Source organism: Vicugna pacos, chromosome X (genome assembly GCF_048564905.1).
Source record: "Vicugna pacos chromosome X, VicPac4, whole genome shotgun sequence".
In the NCBI taxonomy this organism is placed as follows: domain Eukaryota; kingdom Metazoa; phylum Chordata; class Mammalia; order Artiodactyla; family Camelidae; genus Vicugna; species Vicugna pacos.
The window spans coordinates 47,569,814-47,585,071 of record NC_133023.1 but is presented as its reverse complement, the minus strand read 5'-3'; the positions used below and the strand labels follow the sequence as shown (position 1 = coordinate 47,585,071).

Below are 15,258 nucleotides of genomic sequence, written 5' to 3'. Positions count from 1 at the left end.
AATAGGGTTGAAGTCACTTAGACCCTTGGCTTGGGAACACCGTGGCCACAGGGGTGGGGGTCACTGCAGCACCTACGAGAAGGACGGGGACAGCCTGCTGCTGAAGCCGCTCCCCAGGCCGCAGCCCAGAGCGCTGCAGTCAGGTCTGAGGTTCGGCCGGGAGCGCGCAGCTCCACAGCCCCTCGGGCCCCTGCGGTGCGGGTGGCGCTGAGACCACGCTCGTCCATCACCCTTCCTGGCACCCAGACACGGGAGTCTCCTGGGGGAGTTTTTCTCTGCCTCATACTTCCTGTCTCAGCCTCTTGTGGAATCCGGTCCATGCCCCAGGGAAGCAGGGCTTTAACCCTCCGGGACCCAAATCCATTACGGTTTGGATTCGGGATGAAACTTCCATGTTAACTCACCTGGTGCTCCCTTCTTGTGCTGAACTGCCCTCCCCCATCGATGGCATTAGGTCGTATTAGAAGTCCCGACATGCTTGTCCTTAGCTAAGAATCTGAGCCTCTTGCTCAGTCTTCCTCAGTGGAACCACTCATCTGTGGCAGAAAAGTTTGGGCTGTCGTCTACCCATCATTGTCCTCGGTCTTTTGGGTTTTCTGTTGGGTTATGGTTCTCGTGCAGGGATATCAATTTGCACAGGAGAAGCACCTGTAGACATTTTGAAAAATACAGACAGTGAATCCTTCCCCCTCTCCAGCCAAGGCTGGAAGCTTTCTCCCTATAACAGGGGTTACACAATCATTTGCTTGGGAATTGACCAAACATATTGGCATAATCATAGTAAATTGCCCTTTACTCAGTGCTTGCCACGTGGCATTTTCTACTTCATGTTGTCTTTGTACCTTCAGTATCACATATAATCCCTGAAATATAGATTATAACCATTTCTGTTGAGGACACTCCTACTTGCTAATCTTGAATACAAGTATCTTTGATTCTCTTAATCTATTTCATTCCTGAGTTTCCTGTTCCTGAATTTCAAGAGTGAGTTATGGACACATGTATTTAAGATTCTCTTATTAAATGTATCTGACTCACCCTCTAATCAAATCATATCCGGAGAAGAGAGATTTTCTCTTTTAAACATTTGCTTTTTCTTATTATATAGTAGTGCATACACACGGTGGAAAATGTAGAAAACATATAAAGTAAGAAAATTACAGCCATACATTATCTAAACACCAAAGGACAATGCTGTGTCATTTTGGACATTTAACTATTTTTCTTAATATTTTATCATAAAATCTCCCTAGGGCAAGTTGCTTAACCCTGGAATTTTACTAGCCTTTTGTCAAGTACAGAATAACATTCCCAGAAATGACCCCAACATCAAAATAGTATGTGAGGTTGGGAAGGCCACAGGGCACTCAGCTTATTCTCTGAGTCCTACAGAGAATGCTGTTAATTCACTGATGTTACGCATTCGATGCCTGTGAGTCACTCACTCACTCAGCTGGCTCGGACTGAGACCTACTTTATACCACGTGCCGATCAAGTGCTGGGGGGACCCCAGAGGGAGCCTGGATCACGGCATCACTGCTCCAAGAATCCTACTCAAGAATCCCACATGGGATTGGGGGGGTGGAGGCAGGTGAGATATGGTGAAATTCATTTCATTATGTTCCTTTAGACATATTTAAATAGCATGAAAATAGTCCCTAGCTTTGATAAGTTTTCTTTTCCCTTCCTATGTATTTTTGAGGATGGGTATAGTTTTGGTGCAGCACGAGTAATTGTTAGATCTTTGGTATGTTAGGATTTTACATGGAAAATTAAGAAGGAAACTGGCACCTTATACAAAGAGAAGAGGCACTGAGGAAAACACAAGCCACCCTCGAACTTGGCTACCATTCAGCATTCCTGGTTTTCAAACAAGGGGAACATAATTCAAAATAGATTCCCTAAATATTTTAGCCCATAGTAGAAATACATGGAGGCAAAGTTCAGCTCACTGGAACCTACAACAATGTGCTTACTTAAGCGAAGGTATAAACAGACCACAGATACTATAATGCATCCTTTACTTTAAACTAGTTCATGTGAGCAAGTTTCATTCCACATGAATTTCTCAGTACCAATTTAGGAAATATATCCTTCTTGATTGGTAAAAGTAGCTCACTGATAACCAGATTCAACAAAATTTACTGTTAAATATTTAACCTATTTCCTTCAGGAAATGCTTTTGCGTAATCTGAGTTAAGTGTTTCCTCTATCTGATCTATTTCTTTTCACAGAGAAAAGTAGTATTATTTGCACACGAGCTACTTTTACTCCTCTGGAAATATCTGAATGTGAGCTCAGGGTAAGAGTTGTCTACTGCACAGGATGGAAAAAAAGATTCATTTCACAGCGGAGATCAGAATCTTTTTCTTGAGGGGCGTGGTGAGCTGGGGGACAAGGGAAATGCCTTTGTTTAGGGACAGACCCCAGTAATCCACACTGAAGCTGAAAGATGAAGCCCTTGTGAAGAAATGTGGCAGGACGCACTGACACCCAAAGGTGTTCACTCTGCAAAAACAGAAAGAAATAAAGAAAGAAAGAAAGAAAGAAAAAATAATTTAACTGCCCTATAAACAGAATGGACAGAAACTTGGTAATAAGGGAGAGAGAAGGAAGGTTAGGAAAGGGAGGAGAAACAATGAAAGGGAACTTGGCTGCGGTGGGCAGAAGAGCAGGTTTCTGGAGCCTACAATGAAGGATGATAAGAAAAAAAGTAAAGTTTAAAAAAATTACAAAGTTTAAAATAGTTTAAAAATTAAAAAATGAAGTTAAAAAAATAAAATTTTTTATAGTAACATGGAAGACTTTAAAATGATGGAGGTTTTTTATTTCAAAATTCAAGTTGTTTGAGTTTCTCCTCCATGCTCCAAACAACAGTAAGACCTGCTTGTGTAAGTGGTTTTGGGGGACACCACAGAGAGGGGTGAGCTCTGCAGTTAGGTTGGGCAGGAGCAGAATGCTGGTGTGGAAGGCAAGACAGAAGAGAGAATAACAGTTTCATGAGAACAGAAACGCAAAGCCAGAAATTATCTTAAAAAGATTAGTGTGGTAGGCAGAAAAACGTTCCCCCCCAATATGTCAATGTCCTTATCCCCAGAACATAGGAAGAGGTCAGATTCCCTGGCAAAGGGGGCCTATGTTTGCAGATGCACTTAAGGTTGCTAACCAGCTGACTCTAAGATAGACGAGCTGGATTATAGAGGTGAGCCCAGTGTAATCACCAGGGTCGTTATGGGAGGAAGAGGGAGGCAGAAGAGGGGAGAGAGGAGAGGAGATGTGACCACAGGATCAGAGTCAGAGGCACACAACCATGCTGACCTTGAGAGAGAGAAAAGAGGTCACAGGCCAAGAGACACAGGTGGCCTCTGGAAGCCAGAAAAGTCAAAGACACAGGTTCCCCTGAGGCCTTCACAAACAGCCGTGCCAATACTTTGACTTCAGCAGGCTTCTGCGTTCAAGAACACTACAAGGTTAAATTTGTGTTGTTTAGTGGGGACTTTTTCTTTTTTCTTCCTACTACCATGACGTTTGGGGATACTTGTTGCAACATCAACAGAAAGCGAATACAGTAAGCTCCTTGAAATGTTCAGAAATTGCAGATAACACTGGACTGTCCACTTTGATATGGGATTGGGCTTATGTGAACAACAAAAGGACAGTGTGACCTTTGCTAACATCTGCTTTTCTCATTTTTAGGAAGAGAACAGTAAGTCAAAACCTCTGTAGTTATTATTTTAGACAAGTATTTCTTAAAACATTATGTAACATTGTGCCTTAAGACCACAAGAGAGTCTCTGTTCTTAGAAGAACATGGATTCCGTGAGATAGGGTCTTACATCCGAGTCCCACAGTTGTCTCTTATTGGCAATGAGAGCTTGGGCAAATCATTTACCCTCTTTAAGCCACAGGATCTTCATTTGCAAAAGGAAGACAAGAATAAGGATTGTTTGGGTGATTAAATTGTACACACACACACACACACACACACACACATATGTACAACATTTAATACAGTGACTAGCACATAGTAGACACTCAACAAATTCGTGTTATGGATTTTTAAATGCATGTATAAAAGGAGGAGAAAGTTGCAGGAAGTTGTGGGAAAACTTAGTTCACGGTCCCAAGAAGAGCCATCTCTCAAAGGGCTCTGATCAGTCAGTCCCCAGTGATGGGCTAATAAGCAGAAACTATAGCACATGAGGATTTAAGTTGAACATAAAAAAGAAGGTATTTAAGCATAATTATTAAACAGAAGGTACGTTTACACTTTTGGCTGGATCATCTTATCTGGAGAGCTTTAATAAGCAGAGAGTCTCCCCTGTTCTAGAGATGGGCATGCAGGAAAATGACTTGGATGGGTGGGCTATTCTCACACAAAGATCACATGACTTAGTCCTCAAGGAAGTAACACCTCTTGTACGTTATTCCAGATTGACTGTCCTCCCATGATTATTGTCAGCTGTGTCATCAGTTCAAGGAGACAGCCACCTGGGTCACACTGGAATATTAGAAAGAAAATCTCATTTAAATTTTAGATAGCTCTAACATGAAATAAAGTCATTATTTTATGCCTAAAAAATCTAAGGAACAGAGAGTAAAGACACTCTTCATTGGGAAACTAAGAGAAAATCTGAAACAGCTTCGACTGTCAGAACACAAAGCTGTATTCACATGTCTTCATTTCTGTATTTTCACAGCCAATACACCAGACCTCCCGGATAAGTCACAAATCTGCCCTTAAAGAATGTGATGTAGAAACACGAGGAGAAGTAGTTGACAAACTGGAACAAGAACACCCTCATGGCTAGGTTGTTCTCATAGTCAGTCTGGTCCTTGGGAACTCTGCAGTTAGAATAAAGAAAAGTATAGTCTGTAAAACTGTGAATGGCTTTTAGATCCTAATCAAAGCCACGGACACATGAGTTAACATGCCAAATATGTGTATATATATATACACACACAAATCACAGTGTTTTCATTTAAGCTGTTTTGAATTCCTTAACATAGCTACTATGCTAATTCCAAGTGTACACACTGTGGTAAGAGTTTATCCCATTATGAACGTAATATCCCACAAGGCAAAAAAAAAAAAAAGTCACCCGTTCCTTAAAATTTATAAGCACAACTGTATCCAATGGGCAAGAACTGTCCTCTGTCAGGTGTAAGTTGACAGAAAGCTACTTCTATACATCCTGCTAATTGATATTCTCTTGTCTCCCTGAACGGCAGTAAGGTAGGACTATTGAAGAAAACAAACAAAGCACGGGGCAACTTGCTAGAAGCATTTGGGGAACATAAAACGGGTCATCCTCCTAGTTCTGAATTTGAATTGGTCTTAGTGTTTTCAGAAGATGACCACTGAGCAGACCACTGGGAGAACCACCCAGCCACATGCAGCGTGTGGGAAGCACTTAACTTGGGCCGCTAAGCCGCTGGCTGGGATACAAGCCAGAGAGAAGAAACATTTATTAAAGAAGCCACAGCTGATGAGAATGGAGCTACACTAACAAGAAAAGCATGGGGGGAAGACATATAACACTGTGATTACTTGTCCTCTCTGTAACACACAAGCAAGTGTGCCACTGGAACCACGACCATCTTCCACTTATTTGCAATACAGAGACTATTTACTTTCAACAATAGGGTACATGATCTAATGTAATTGAAATTATTATTAAGCACTGACCTGTTTACACAGAGCTTGGACATTCTAATGCTTCCTTTGTCCCTTTCACTAATGCAAAGCTGGAGCTAATTCACTTCTCACATAGGCTAGAGAAAATACGTTTACACTTGAAGTTTTCTAAAGACTGTAATGTACTGGAATTGAAGTGCCTAAGAGACACAGTCTCTGTTTTGACCTGGTTCTAAAACTGGTGTAGAAATGACCTCAGCTGCAGGAGGAGCTTACCAGAGTCCGTCATCATGATTGCCGGTTTCTCATGTATGGCGTTCAGGGTCACGATGATGATAAAACTGATGAGGGAAGCAGTGATGGGCGTGGCCCACCTGCACAGTCAGGTACTTCTGGATTGGGTCTCTTCCATTCAGGTTCTTGGGAAGTTTTGCAGAAAATACAATGAACACTGAAAGTCCATAGACAATGATCCCAATAACTCAAGCAATGGTCAACAGGACCTGACAACCCAAAAACCCAGCAGCATGAGACTCACTAATGATCGTATTTTTACACAGAAAACTTGCCCCACCCCACGCTTAAACAGACAACATGCATGTGCTGTAAACCTCACATAAACGTGAGAAGTGATGTAAATCGCGCGTAAATGCCACAAGAGACGTGAATATCAGGCATGTTAAACTTTAGGGGAGGAGGAATGAAGGATGTCAAAAAGAATGAGTGCATCCACTAATGTAACATGCTGACAGCAGGAGCAGCTGTGTGCAGGGCATAGGGAATATATGGGAACTCCAATTTCTGTGACTATTTCTGTAAACCTAAAACTGCACTAAAGAAGGAAGCCTGTTAAGTATATCTTTAAATGGGTGAAAATGGAGTAACTGGTGGCATGTTCTTTTGGAGACAAGTCTGTGATAGCAGAACCAATGAAAGTATCCCTTCTACATCTATAGAAGTACTTAGGTTATGAACTAGTTGTAACCAATGAAGGGGATATGCTTCCTTCCAAGGGAGAACCTATCACTGATTCAGGGGTCAGCAGGTGCTAGCTGTCGTCTTCATTCTGAATAGGACCAGTGAAGCTGCGGACATGCCCTGAGGGAAATAGTGGAAGTGACAGCAGGTCTCTGCTGATGAAAGCTTCACATGCTTCTCATACTCCTTGAGATCTTAAAATGGCAGGTACTCCTACTCCCTGCATTTGCACAAGATTCATGTCCCTGATCCGTTGTAGTTCTGACTGTGTGGACCCAAGGGCAACGGGGGTGTCGGAAGCATAATTTTCACGTGGCTGATAGGGTTTCAGTTCCTCACTAGGCAGGTTATTTTCTGGCCACTGAAGAATGCACATTAAAGATCCCATTTTTAAACTGTTTTCCTTCCATCTACCTTCTTGGTCATAGTCCAGAAGCATGTACTCAGTGTCCCTGGCTGCTCCTGATGGCTGCCCCAGAGAAAGCTACAAAGAATGTGAATTTCAAGACTAAGTGAACCACATCATGTTACTTACAGTAATAGCAGGAAGCTGGCTTGCACCTGCAGGGGAGAGCAGAGGGAGTGTTTACAAGCCTCTCCTGGAGCCAACCTCCTGATCTGGATCCCAGCTCTGATGCTAGCCGTGGGGCCTTGTGCAAATTTCTTAACCTCTAGGGGCTTCAATCTCCTCACCCATATAATGGGGGGATAATAATAGCAATTTATAGGACTATTGTGATGAGTCAATGATTTACTAATTGTGAAAACAATTAGAACATTAACCACAGGCATGTGAAAAACTCTACCTAAGTATTAGCTATGAATATGGTGACCAAAGTCTTAAAAAGGTGTTTTTCTTAGTTTTTAAGCCATAAGTTTGTAGAGAAAGCATTTTATTTCCTCCTCTACTCTCTTTCATCATCCTTTTCTTCACAGTTAAGGCTTCATGCTTGTGGAAGGAATAACTTTTTGGTGTGTGTGTGATTAAATGTGAAAATTAGTTAAGGCTGAGAAAAATGTATTATAGAAGGTATATTAAGCCTTCCTCTCTTGTACAGCACATATAGGCCATTTAAATAGTATGCATTTTTAAAAAGTCTGCATAATAATTTTTTAATTATGTATTAAGTAATCATAATAGTTAAGATTCCTTAAATGCTTACTATTGCTTCAGCACACATCTATTTTTCTAAATCCTCACAATCACTCTGTGGGGAATGTAATATTATATCTCTTTTACAAATGAGGAAATAGAGCCATGTGGAGATGATGCAATTTGCCCCAAATGAAGCATCTATTAAGTGAAAGAACTGAAATACTCAAAGAGCCCAAAGACACACTAACTGTATAGCACTGTCTCCTACATGGTCTGTGAAATCAATTCTAATTCATTTCAGAACTTTTACAAACTTGACACATTTCCATTTTTCTTCCAAGCACTTAATGGGTTCAGTATTTCTTACAAAACAGGAAAGCTTTCCATTCTCCTTCCTCAAGTTTCTTCTTACTTATCATCTTTTCTGATCATAACTTTAATATTTGCTCATTAAAGAAAATTTGAAAGTACTCAGTAGTGGACAGAACTGCTGTCCTGTATCTGTCCCCAGTCTTAGGAGAGGACCCAGAATTTGCTTTAGGATAAATAACCTGCCTTCTGTTTTTAGCCCTGTGATTTAAGCTCGATTGACCCACTCTTTCTGAAGCACCAGAGGTAGATCTCAGTTGGTTTAAGACAAATAATACCCCTCATTCTATTGGCCTCGCACATGATTTGTGAATTGGCAAATAACCCAGGAAGAGCCACTATTATGTGAGGAGATACGTGCTGGTGCCCATGTGAATGATAAGCTTCCTCTATCAAGAGAGGAAGCTGGCAAAAGAGACCTCTCTTGGTTTGGATGGATGTGTGATCTGGGATGCTGAGTGCCTAGAAGCAGCATGCTGAGACATCTTTGGACACAGAATGAAGACAGGACAAAACCAGCCCTTGACATCATCTGGGCTACAGTATCTCTCCTTGACTGAAGCCAGACCTCAGACCTGAGGTTTTCATTTACAGGAACCAATAAATCCCATGCATCCCCATTCTTTGGTTGTTGTTTAAACACATTGGAGATTGATTTTGTCACCTACTATCAAACGACTCCAACTCTGAAAATGAATAAACACTAAAATAAGAAAAATGCTTCTACCTATAGACATAATTCCTTCAGAATGGTGCATTGTTTGTATATTACAAATCATTTTATATATTAATTTTATTCTCAAGCCTATCATAAGCACAACACTTTGACATGTCATAAAATATTCTCATGGACACACTTTTTCATGGCTGCATAATATTCTACTATGTGAAGGGTGGAAGAATATTTTGGCTGAGATTTTATATATATCTACATAGAAAACTATGTCTGTGACTTGCATCCATACTGACATTTCCCTGACTTTTTGAAATACTTCCTGATTAAAAGTTTTTCAAAGCTGAATGAGTGGATTAAAGCCTATGAATATTTTTGACTCTTGATATGAACTGCCAGACTGCTATCTAAGAAGACTTGAGGAGTACACCAGAAATTAACACAGCATTGTAAATCAACCATACTTCACAAAAAATATCCAGTAACCTAGGCATGGGATTGGTGATCACTGGCACTTCATCCTCATAAACAGAACTGTGTCACTCAAGAGGTGGAAAACTACTTCATTTTGATGTGCACTGACTGAATTACCATTGGAGTGTGACATCTATTTTTTCCTTTGTGAATGTGTGTTCATCTTCTCTGCCTTCTACGCTCCTGAGATTTTTTGATGTTACCTTTGAAGTGATCTGAACTCTCTATGTATTGAAGGAATTAGCCCCTTGTCAGATTTGGAAACAAATAACATCCTCTGGTGTTTCGTTTAAAATTAGGATGCTTCCGATGCATGGAAATCTTTATATATTTTCCTCTGAAACTTACTGTTCATCTAGAGGTTGTATATTCATCCATATTTATTTCTAGTTTTTTTCTAATTGTGTAACTTTTTTAAATGTTTCTGGACTTTATCACAATATATGGTTCACTGTATGATTTCAATCTTTTCTTTTCCCCCCAAGTAGCTAACAAGTGTTCCATTTACTGAATATCTTTTATTTATCTCCCTGATTTGTCATGCCTTCCATCTCTTATATTAAATTATTATTGATATCAGGGCCCATATCTGGACTTCCTGTCCTATTTTCTAATCTGGCTATTCTTGAACTAGTAAAACTCTCATTATCTTATTAATTATTATATTACTAATATGATTTTATTCACAATAAATCCCAAATCAATTTTATAACTTCTGATATTTTGGAGATATGATCTTTTAATCTAAAATCATGTGATTAAAGCATCTTTTATATCTTTCAGTAGTTCTTATTATTTTTGTTGTTAGTTCCTACTATCCTTTTGTTAGGCTATTCTTAGACATTTTACCTTGGTTGTTATTATTGGAAAATTTTAGAATTTTTAATACCTCCATCTGGTCTCTTAATCAGACCCTGGAGAATCCTAAACCACTGATCTGATTTTAACAAATGAGATGAAAAGAATTGGGGGAAGCACTGTGAGCAGAAGAGACTGTGGAACCTCCAGAGTGGCGCCCTGTGTAGGCTCAGATGTTCTCTGGTAAAAGTTTTCTCTACGAGACTACATAGTTCCCAGCTTGATTTTCAGTTTTCTCAGCATTTCACATTAGATTTCAAAAAGTCTGTGGCAGGTTCTTACCCAGAAAAAGAGCACTTGCACAAAGGGTTATAGGTACCCACTTTCCCCAGGTGGTAAAGGAAACACGCTCTTCTTCCTAATTAAAAAAACAAGTTTAGTCAATCAAGGGATTACACCAATGAAATGATTTTTCTCTTAACTGGTCACTAAATCCTAAACATAATTTAAAAAAATAATAATTTTCAGACACAGCCTCCTTATTTGTAACTGCATGGGGTTTTTTTCCTTTTTTTTTTTCTTTTCTTTTCTGTTATCGATGTAAAACACACAACAAAATACATACAGTGTTCATTTTAATAGTATTTGTTGGAAATGCACATGTGAACAATAAACTGTTTCCCTGCCACGGTCTGGGCTTAGGCGTCTGGATACCTGACAAGGCCAAGCTTTAAAGCTCTATTCCTTAGCTTGCCTTTGATTTCAGAAGTGACTGTAGTGACAGCTTAGAGTCCGTGCAGGACAGGAACTTTCACAGGTGTCTGCAGTTAACTGGTCTCCGCTGTGTGTTTCTTGTTTGAATTTTATGCGTTAATTAGCTTCAACTATGAAGTTTTAGAGTTTTCCTTTTAGAGGTTATAATTAGATTTTTTTTTAGAGATGAAATCAGTAAGACTCAAGATTTACCTGGATTATAAAACCAGATATAGAATAATAATAGCTGTAACTAAGTACATGGCCCTTCCTCTGTGCCTGGAAGTCTTTCAAGTAGATTCTGAACATTAATTCGACCTGTCCTTACCACAGTCATGAGGAAGCAACTCTCTTATTTTATTTTATCGGAAACTATGGCACAGAGAATTTAAGTTGTCCAAGATTACCAGGAAGCAAGCTACTCTGTTCAAATATGTATTTAGGCAACTTCATTCCCAAGGTCTCACTACCACAACGCTGGCCGCTCTAAACAATGGAGCATGCATTCGCAATTAAAGTAAAATGTTTCAATTAAATAACTAAAAAAAGATTAAACAATTTTTTAAATAAGGAAGAACGATAAAATGAAATGAGTCTTCATCTTCAATTTTTCAACATGCATGTTCCAATGAAAATTTAAACTTATTAGTTGGCAATTTTAAATTTAAAATTGGCAGTTTAAATGACCAAAATACTTTTCTTCAGTATTTTTTGTATGCTGCCAATGTAAGTTTTTGTTTTTCAGGACTCAAAAACATTATGAACATCTAATTTTGTCTAAGTTTCAGCTTTCATTTCTGAATGTACAGTCTTTTACCAACATATGCTTTTACGCCCAACTTCAGTTGTAAACAATGAGAACTATTCATAATGGGGATTATTAGAAGCTTATTACATTGTAAAAGACAAATGTCATTTTCTATTGGTAGCTGAACTTCATTTTTTTCCATTTATAAACAGAGGAGTTTGACCTGCTCCCTCCAGACCTTTTCAGTGCCAACATTCTGTAGATCTGTGATTCAATTTATAAAATCTATAGTTGGAGACATTTTCAGATGCTCCTAGTAAAAGCATTTTCTTTCCAAGTGTTATTCATGCTCACAACCTACTGTCCTGCTGCTGCTGACTGCAAGTACCATCAGCTCTAAATTATCTCAGCTGATGGAAAGAAGCAATAATACAGATGACTCAAAAAACCATCTTTTCATAGCTCTGGAATGTTAATACAAAGATGTATAGTTTTATTTTTTTAATTTTGCAGCAGGAGTGGCAGCAATAAATTTACATTTCCAATTATAGAAAATGCCTAGCTCAAACACTGCTCAAACACTGATGGCACATCAACAAAGGTTTCCCTGCTTCTCCTACCCTTCTCTGACTTTAGGATGAGAGCCACGCTGCTTTGTGCACATCCCAAACGGGAGGGGGAGCAGTGACTGGGACTTAGTTCAAGGCAAAGGGGCACCTAGTCTATGATGAAAAGGAGGCCGCAATAATGAATGCACATGTGAAAAAATGGGAGTCAACTATAAAAACCAATGTGTCTTTCCTTCTACATTCATGCCATAGCAGCTAATTTTTATTTTGCATTTTTTTATTGGTGTTTTGAAAGGATAAAAATCAATGCCTCTTTTCTTATACGTTTATACCAGTCTTTTTCATTTCCCCATTTTTACTGTTATTATGAATGAAGGACCACACTTCTCTTCTGTGTCCACCATTCCAAGCAGTGCTCCTTCACCTTGGCTGCACATTAGAATAACCAGAGGAGCTTTAAAAACTTCCCTATGCCAGAATGCACCCCAGGCCACTAAGTGCCATCAGAGTTTGCAGTGATGGAATCCAGGCACCAACATTTTTTGAGGTCCCCTGATGATTCCAACATGAAGCCAAGGCTGACAAGTCCAGAAGTCAACAGACTAAAGTGCATCTAAACAGCGCCCGCATTTCCTGGGTAATCTCATCTATCTCCACGTGTGGTCACCGTGCCTCCTATTCTGGAAGGGCTTGTTCTTCCTGCTCAACCATGTCCCATTCTTACCCAAGTTCTGCCTGGCGCCGCTTCCAGAACTCCAGAAGTAAGGTGACGAACAGAGAGAGAGAACAGCAGAATGTGGATCTCCAGTGATAACTGATGCTTCAGAAATCTGTACTTAATATTTATTACACTTAACACTTTGGTAAATGATTAACAAAACCACATTTTATTTATAGGCGATACTGAAGAGAAACATGAGTTAATGCCTTTTTTTAAGAAAAAAGAAAATTTAGATAACTTATTGAACTTGTGAAAACAGACTATGTAGTTCTCTAGCTCAGGGGAAAGGTATTAACGTGATGGTCAGAGGCAGGTTACTGTGTCTGATGCTAAAGTACCTGCTACCAGCATATTATGCCTACTAAAAACACAAATATCAGGGGGAAGAGTGGGTATAGCTCAGTGGTAGAGCACGTGCTTAGCATGTACAAGGTCCTGGGTTCAAGCCCCAGTACCTCCATTAAAAAAGAAAGTTAATAAAAGCAGAAGTAACTGTCATAATTTAAAAGCAGTGCACGGTCCACCCTCCAAGCCTTCTCCTCACATCCCTCTGTCTCTTCTGTCCGAAGGACCTGAGGGTGGGGAAGGGGATGAGAATGCTTTAGTAGCCCCTGCATTTCTATTTTCCACCACCCCAGTCACACAAAATTAAGATAATATTCTTAAATATGGAAAACTGCCATTTTCCTCAATCTTCAGTAAAGTAATTTTTAGAAATCGTCATTCTGTTTTAAGACTTGTAACTTGAAATAGTAGACAAAAACAACATGAAATGTTAATTGAAAATGTGGCTTCAGGGTAAATACCCTAAGCCCTTCTTCCAACCAGACTGTTAACCCTAGGCCCCAACTCTAGAGAAATTCCAGAATAACCACTATTCCCTCCACCGTTATACCTGAGTCTCTACCATGCTCTGAGAATAAAGAGACAAAAGACACAGTCCCTGCTTCCGGGAGCTCCTAGGTGCACAGGACTCATCGTGAAATGATGGCTGAGGAGGCGTGTTAAGGGGGCTTGGATAACAGTCAGCAGAGGGTGCTCGGGGCAGAGAGCCAGAACTGCAGTCAGGGCTGTCCCAGAGGAGGGAGCCACTGTGGTGAGTTCTGAGATGCCCTAGAAGTGATCAGGTGAAGGTATAATGTTATGGACATTTCTACCTGGGGAGCTGCACATGCAAAGGAGGGAGGCCAAAGAGAGCCAGGTCTCTTCCAGGAACTGCAAATAGTCTAGAAGTGAGTACAGGGTGTGGGAGGCAGGTGAAGCAACCAGGTGGAGAGATCACAGCTACACATCACAAAGGACTCTGTGTGCCTCCGAGGTAGAGGGGACATGCAAAGTGATCTAGAAAGAGACAAGATAGAGGCAGGGAGACCTACTGGAAGATTCATGTGAAGGCCTGCTGAGGCCCCGCCAGGAGGAGAGAGAAGAAAACATTTCAGCAGGTGGACGGATTGGCCACAGGTGTGATGGAAGGGCAGGAAGAGGTCAAAGATGACGGCCAGCTTTCTGGCTTTGGCAGTGTCCTAAATTATAGTGCCATCCCCTGAAATAAGAAGGGCAGGAAGAGGAGCAAGTCGTGAGAGGAGACAACTGATTCAGTTCTGGCTGGGTGTCTGTAGGCTCCAGGAGAGATGTCCAGTAGGCAAATAAAAGTCTAGAAATCAGGAGAAAGTTCTACGCTGAGACAAGTACTTTTCCTGTTTCAAGAGGCTAATGGGTGTGAGTTGACAAGCTCACGAGAAGAGGTGTAGAGGGGTAGCTTTCACCCTCCTGCACATGGGAAGCATCTGGGAGCCTTTAAAACATAGTGCGCCCCAGCCTGGAGTGGGGCCTTTGTACTGTTTATTGTTTTTTAAATACTTCTTTCCTTTTTTGGGGGGGTAGTTAGCTTTATTTATTTTAATGGAGATACTGGGAATTGAACCCAGGACCTCTTGCATGCTAAGAACATGCTCTACCACTGAGCCGTACCCTCCCAACCTTTTTTTTGTTTTTAGACATTAGCTCTACTGAGCAGTCAGGTTTGAGTATCAACCTCTAGAGAGCAGAGAGCCTTGGGGTAGAGATCAAGGAGAAGCTGCCCAGAGCCCTGCAGACCCCACTAGGGGCAGTCGGAGACGTAGGGAGCCTCAGACGGGCTGTGAGGAACGTGAACTCAGCACTGCCCAATGACAAACATGTTTCAAGCACCCACTTCCCAGCAGTGTTTGTTCTGAGTTTACTTGTTTTCCAGTAATACTGGGTGAGAATAGAAATAATCTGGACACAGGGATCAAATTCAAATGCTGATTATGACCATTCTTAGCTGCGTGATTACTGATTAAAAGGTTACCCGTCTGCCACGTGTAAACTGGGGGACCTAGAACCGTGCTCGTGGGCTGCTGTGAGCGTAATGAAACGACATCTATAAAGTCCCTCCTGAGTCTCAGAGGTAATTGCTC

The 15,258-nt window shown here is 40.6% G+C and overlaps 1 protein-coding gene across 1 annotated transcript in view; it reads right to left on the bottom strand.

The window, feature by feature from the left end:
• Positions 1–5,823: 5,823 nt before the first annotated feature.
• The window catches only part of LOC140691963 (uncharacterized), a 47,245-nt gene continuing 37,810 nt past the window's right edge, over positions 5,824–15,258 (bottom strand). The window contains exons 6-8 of the mRNA XM_072956539.1: positions 10,369–10,444; positions 7,152–7,177; positions 5,824–6,057 (exon numbers count right to left, since the gene is read on the bottom strand). Of these exons, the coding sequence (XP_072812640.1) occupies positions 5,944–6,057; positions 7,152–7,177; positions 10,369–10,444 (216 nt within the window). The 3' untranslated portion in view covers positions 5,824–5,943. The remainder of the gene's footprint in view (positions 6,058–7,151; positions 7,178–10,368; positions 10,445–15,258) is intronic.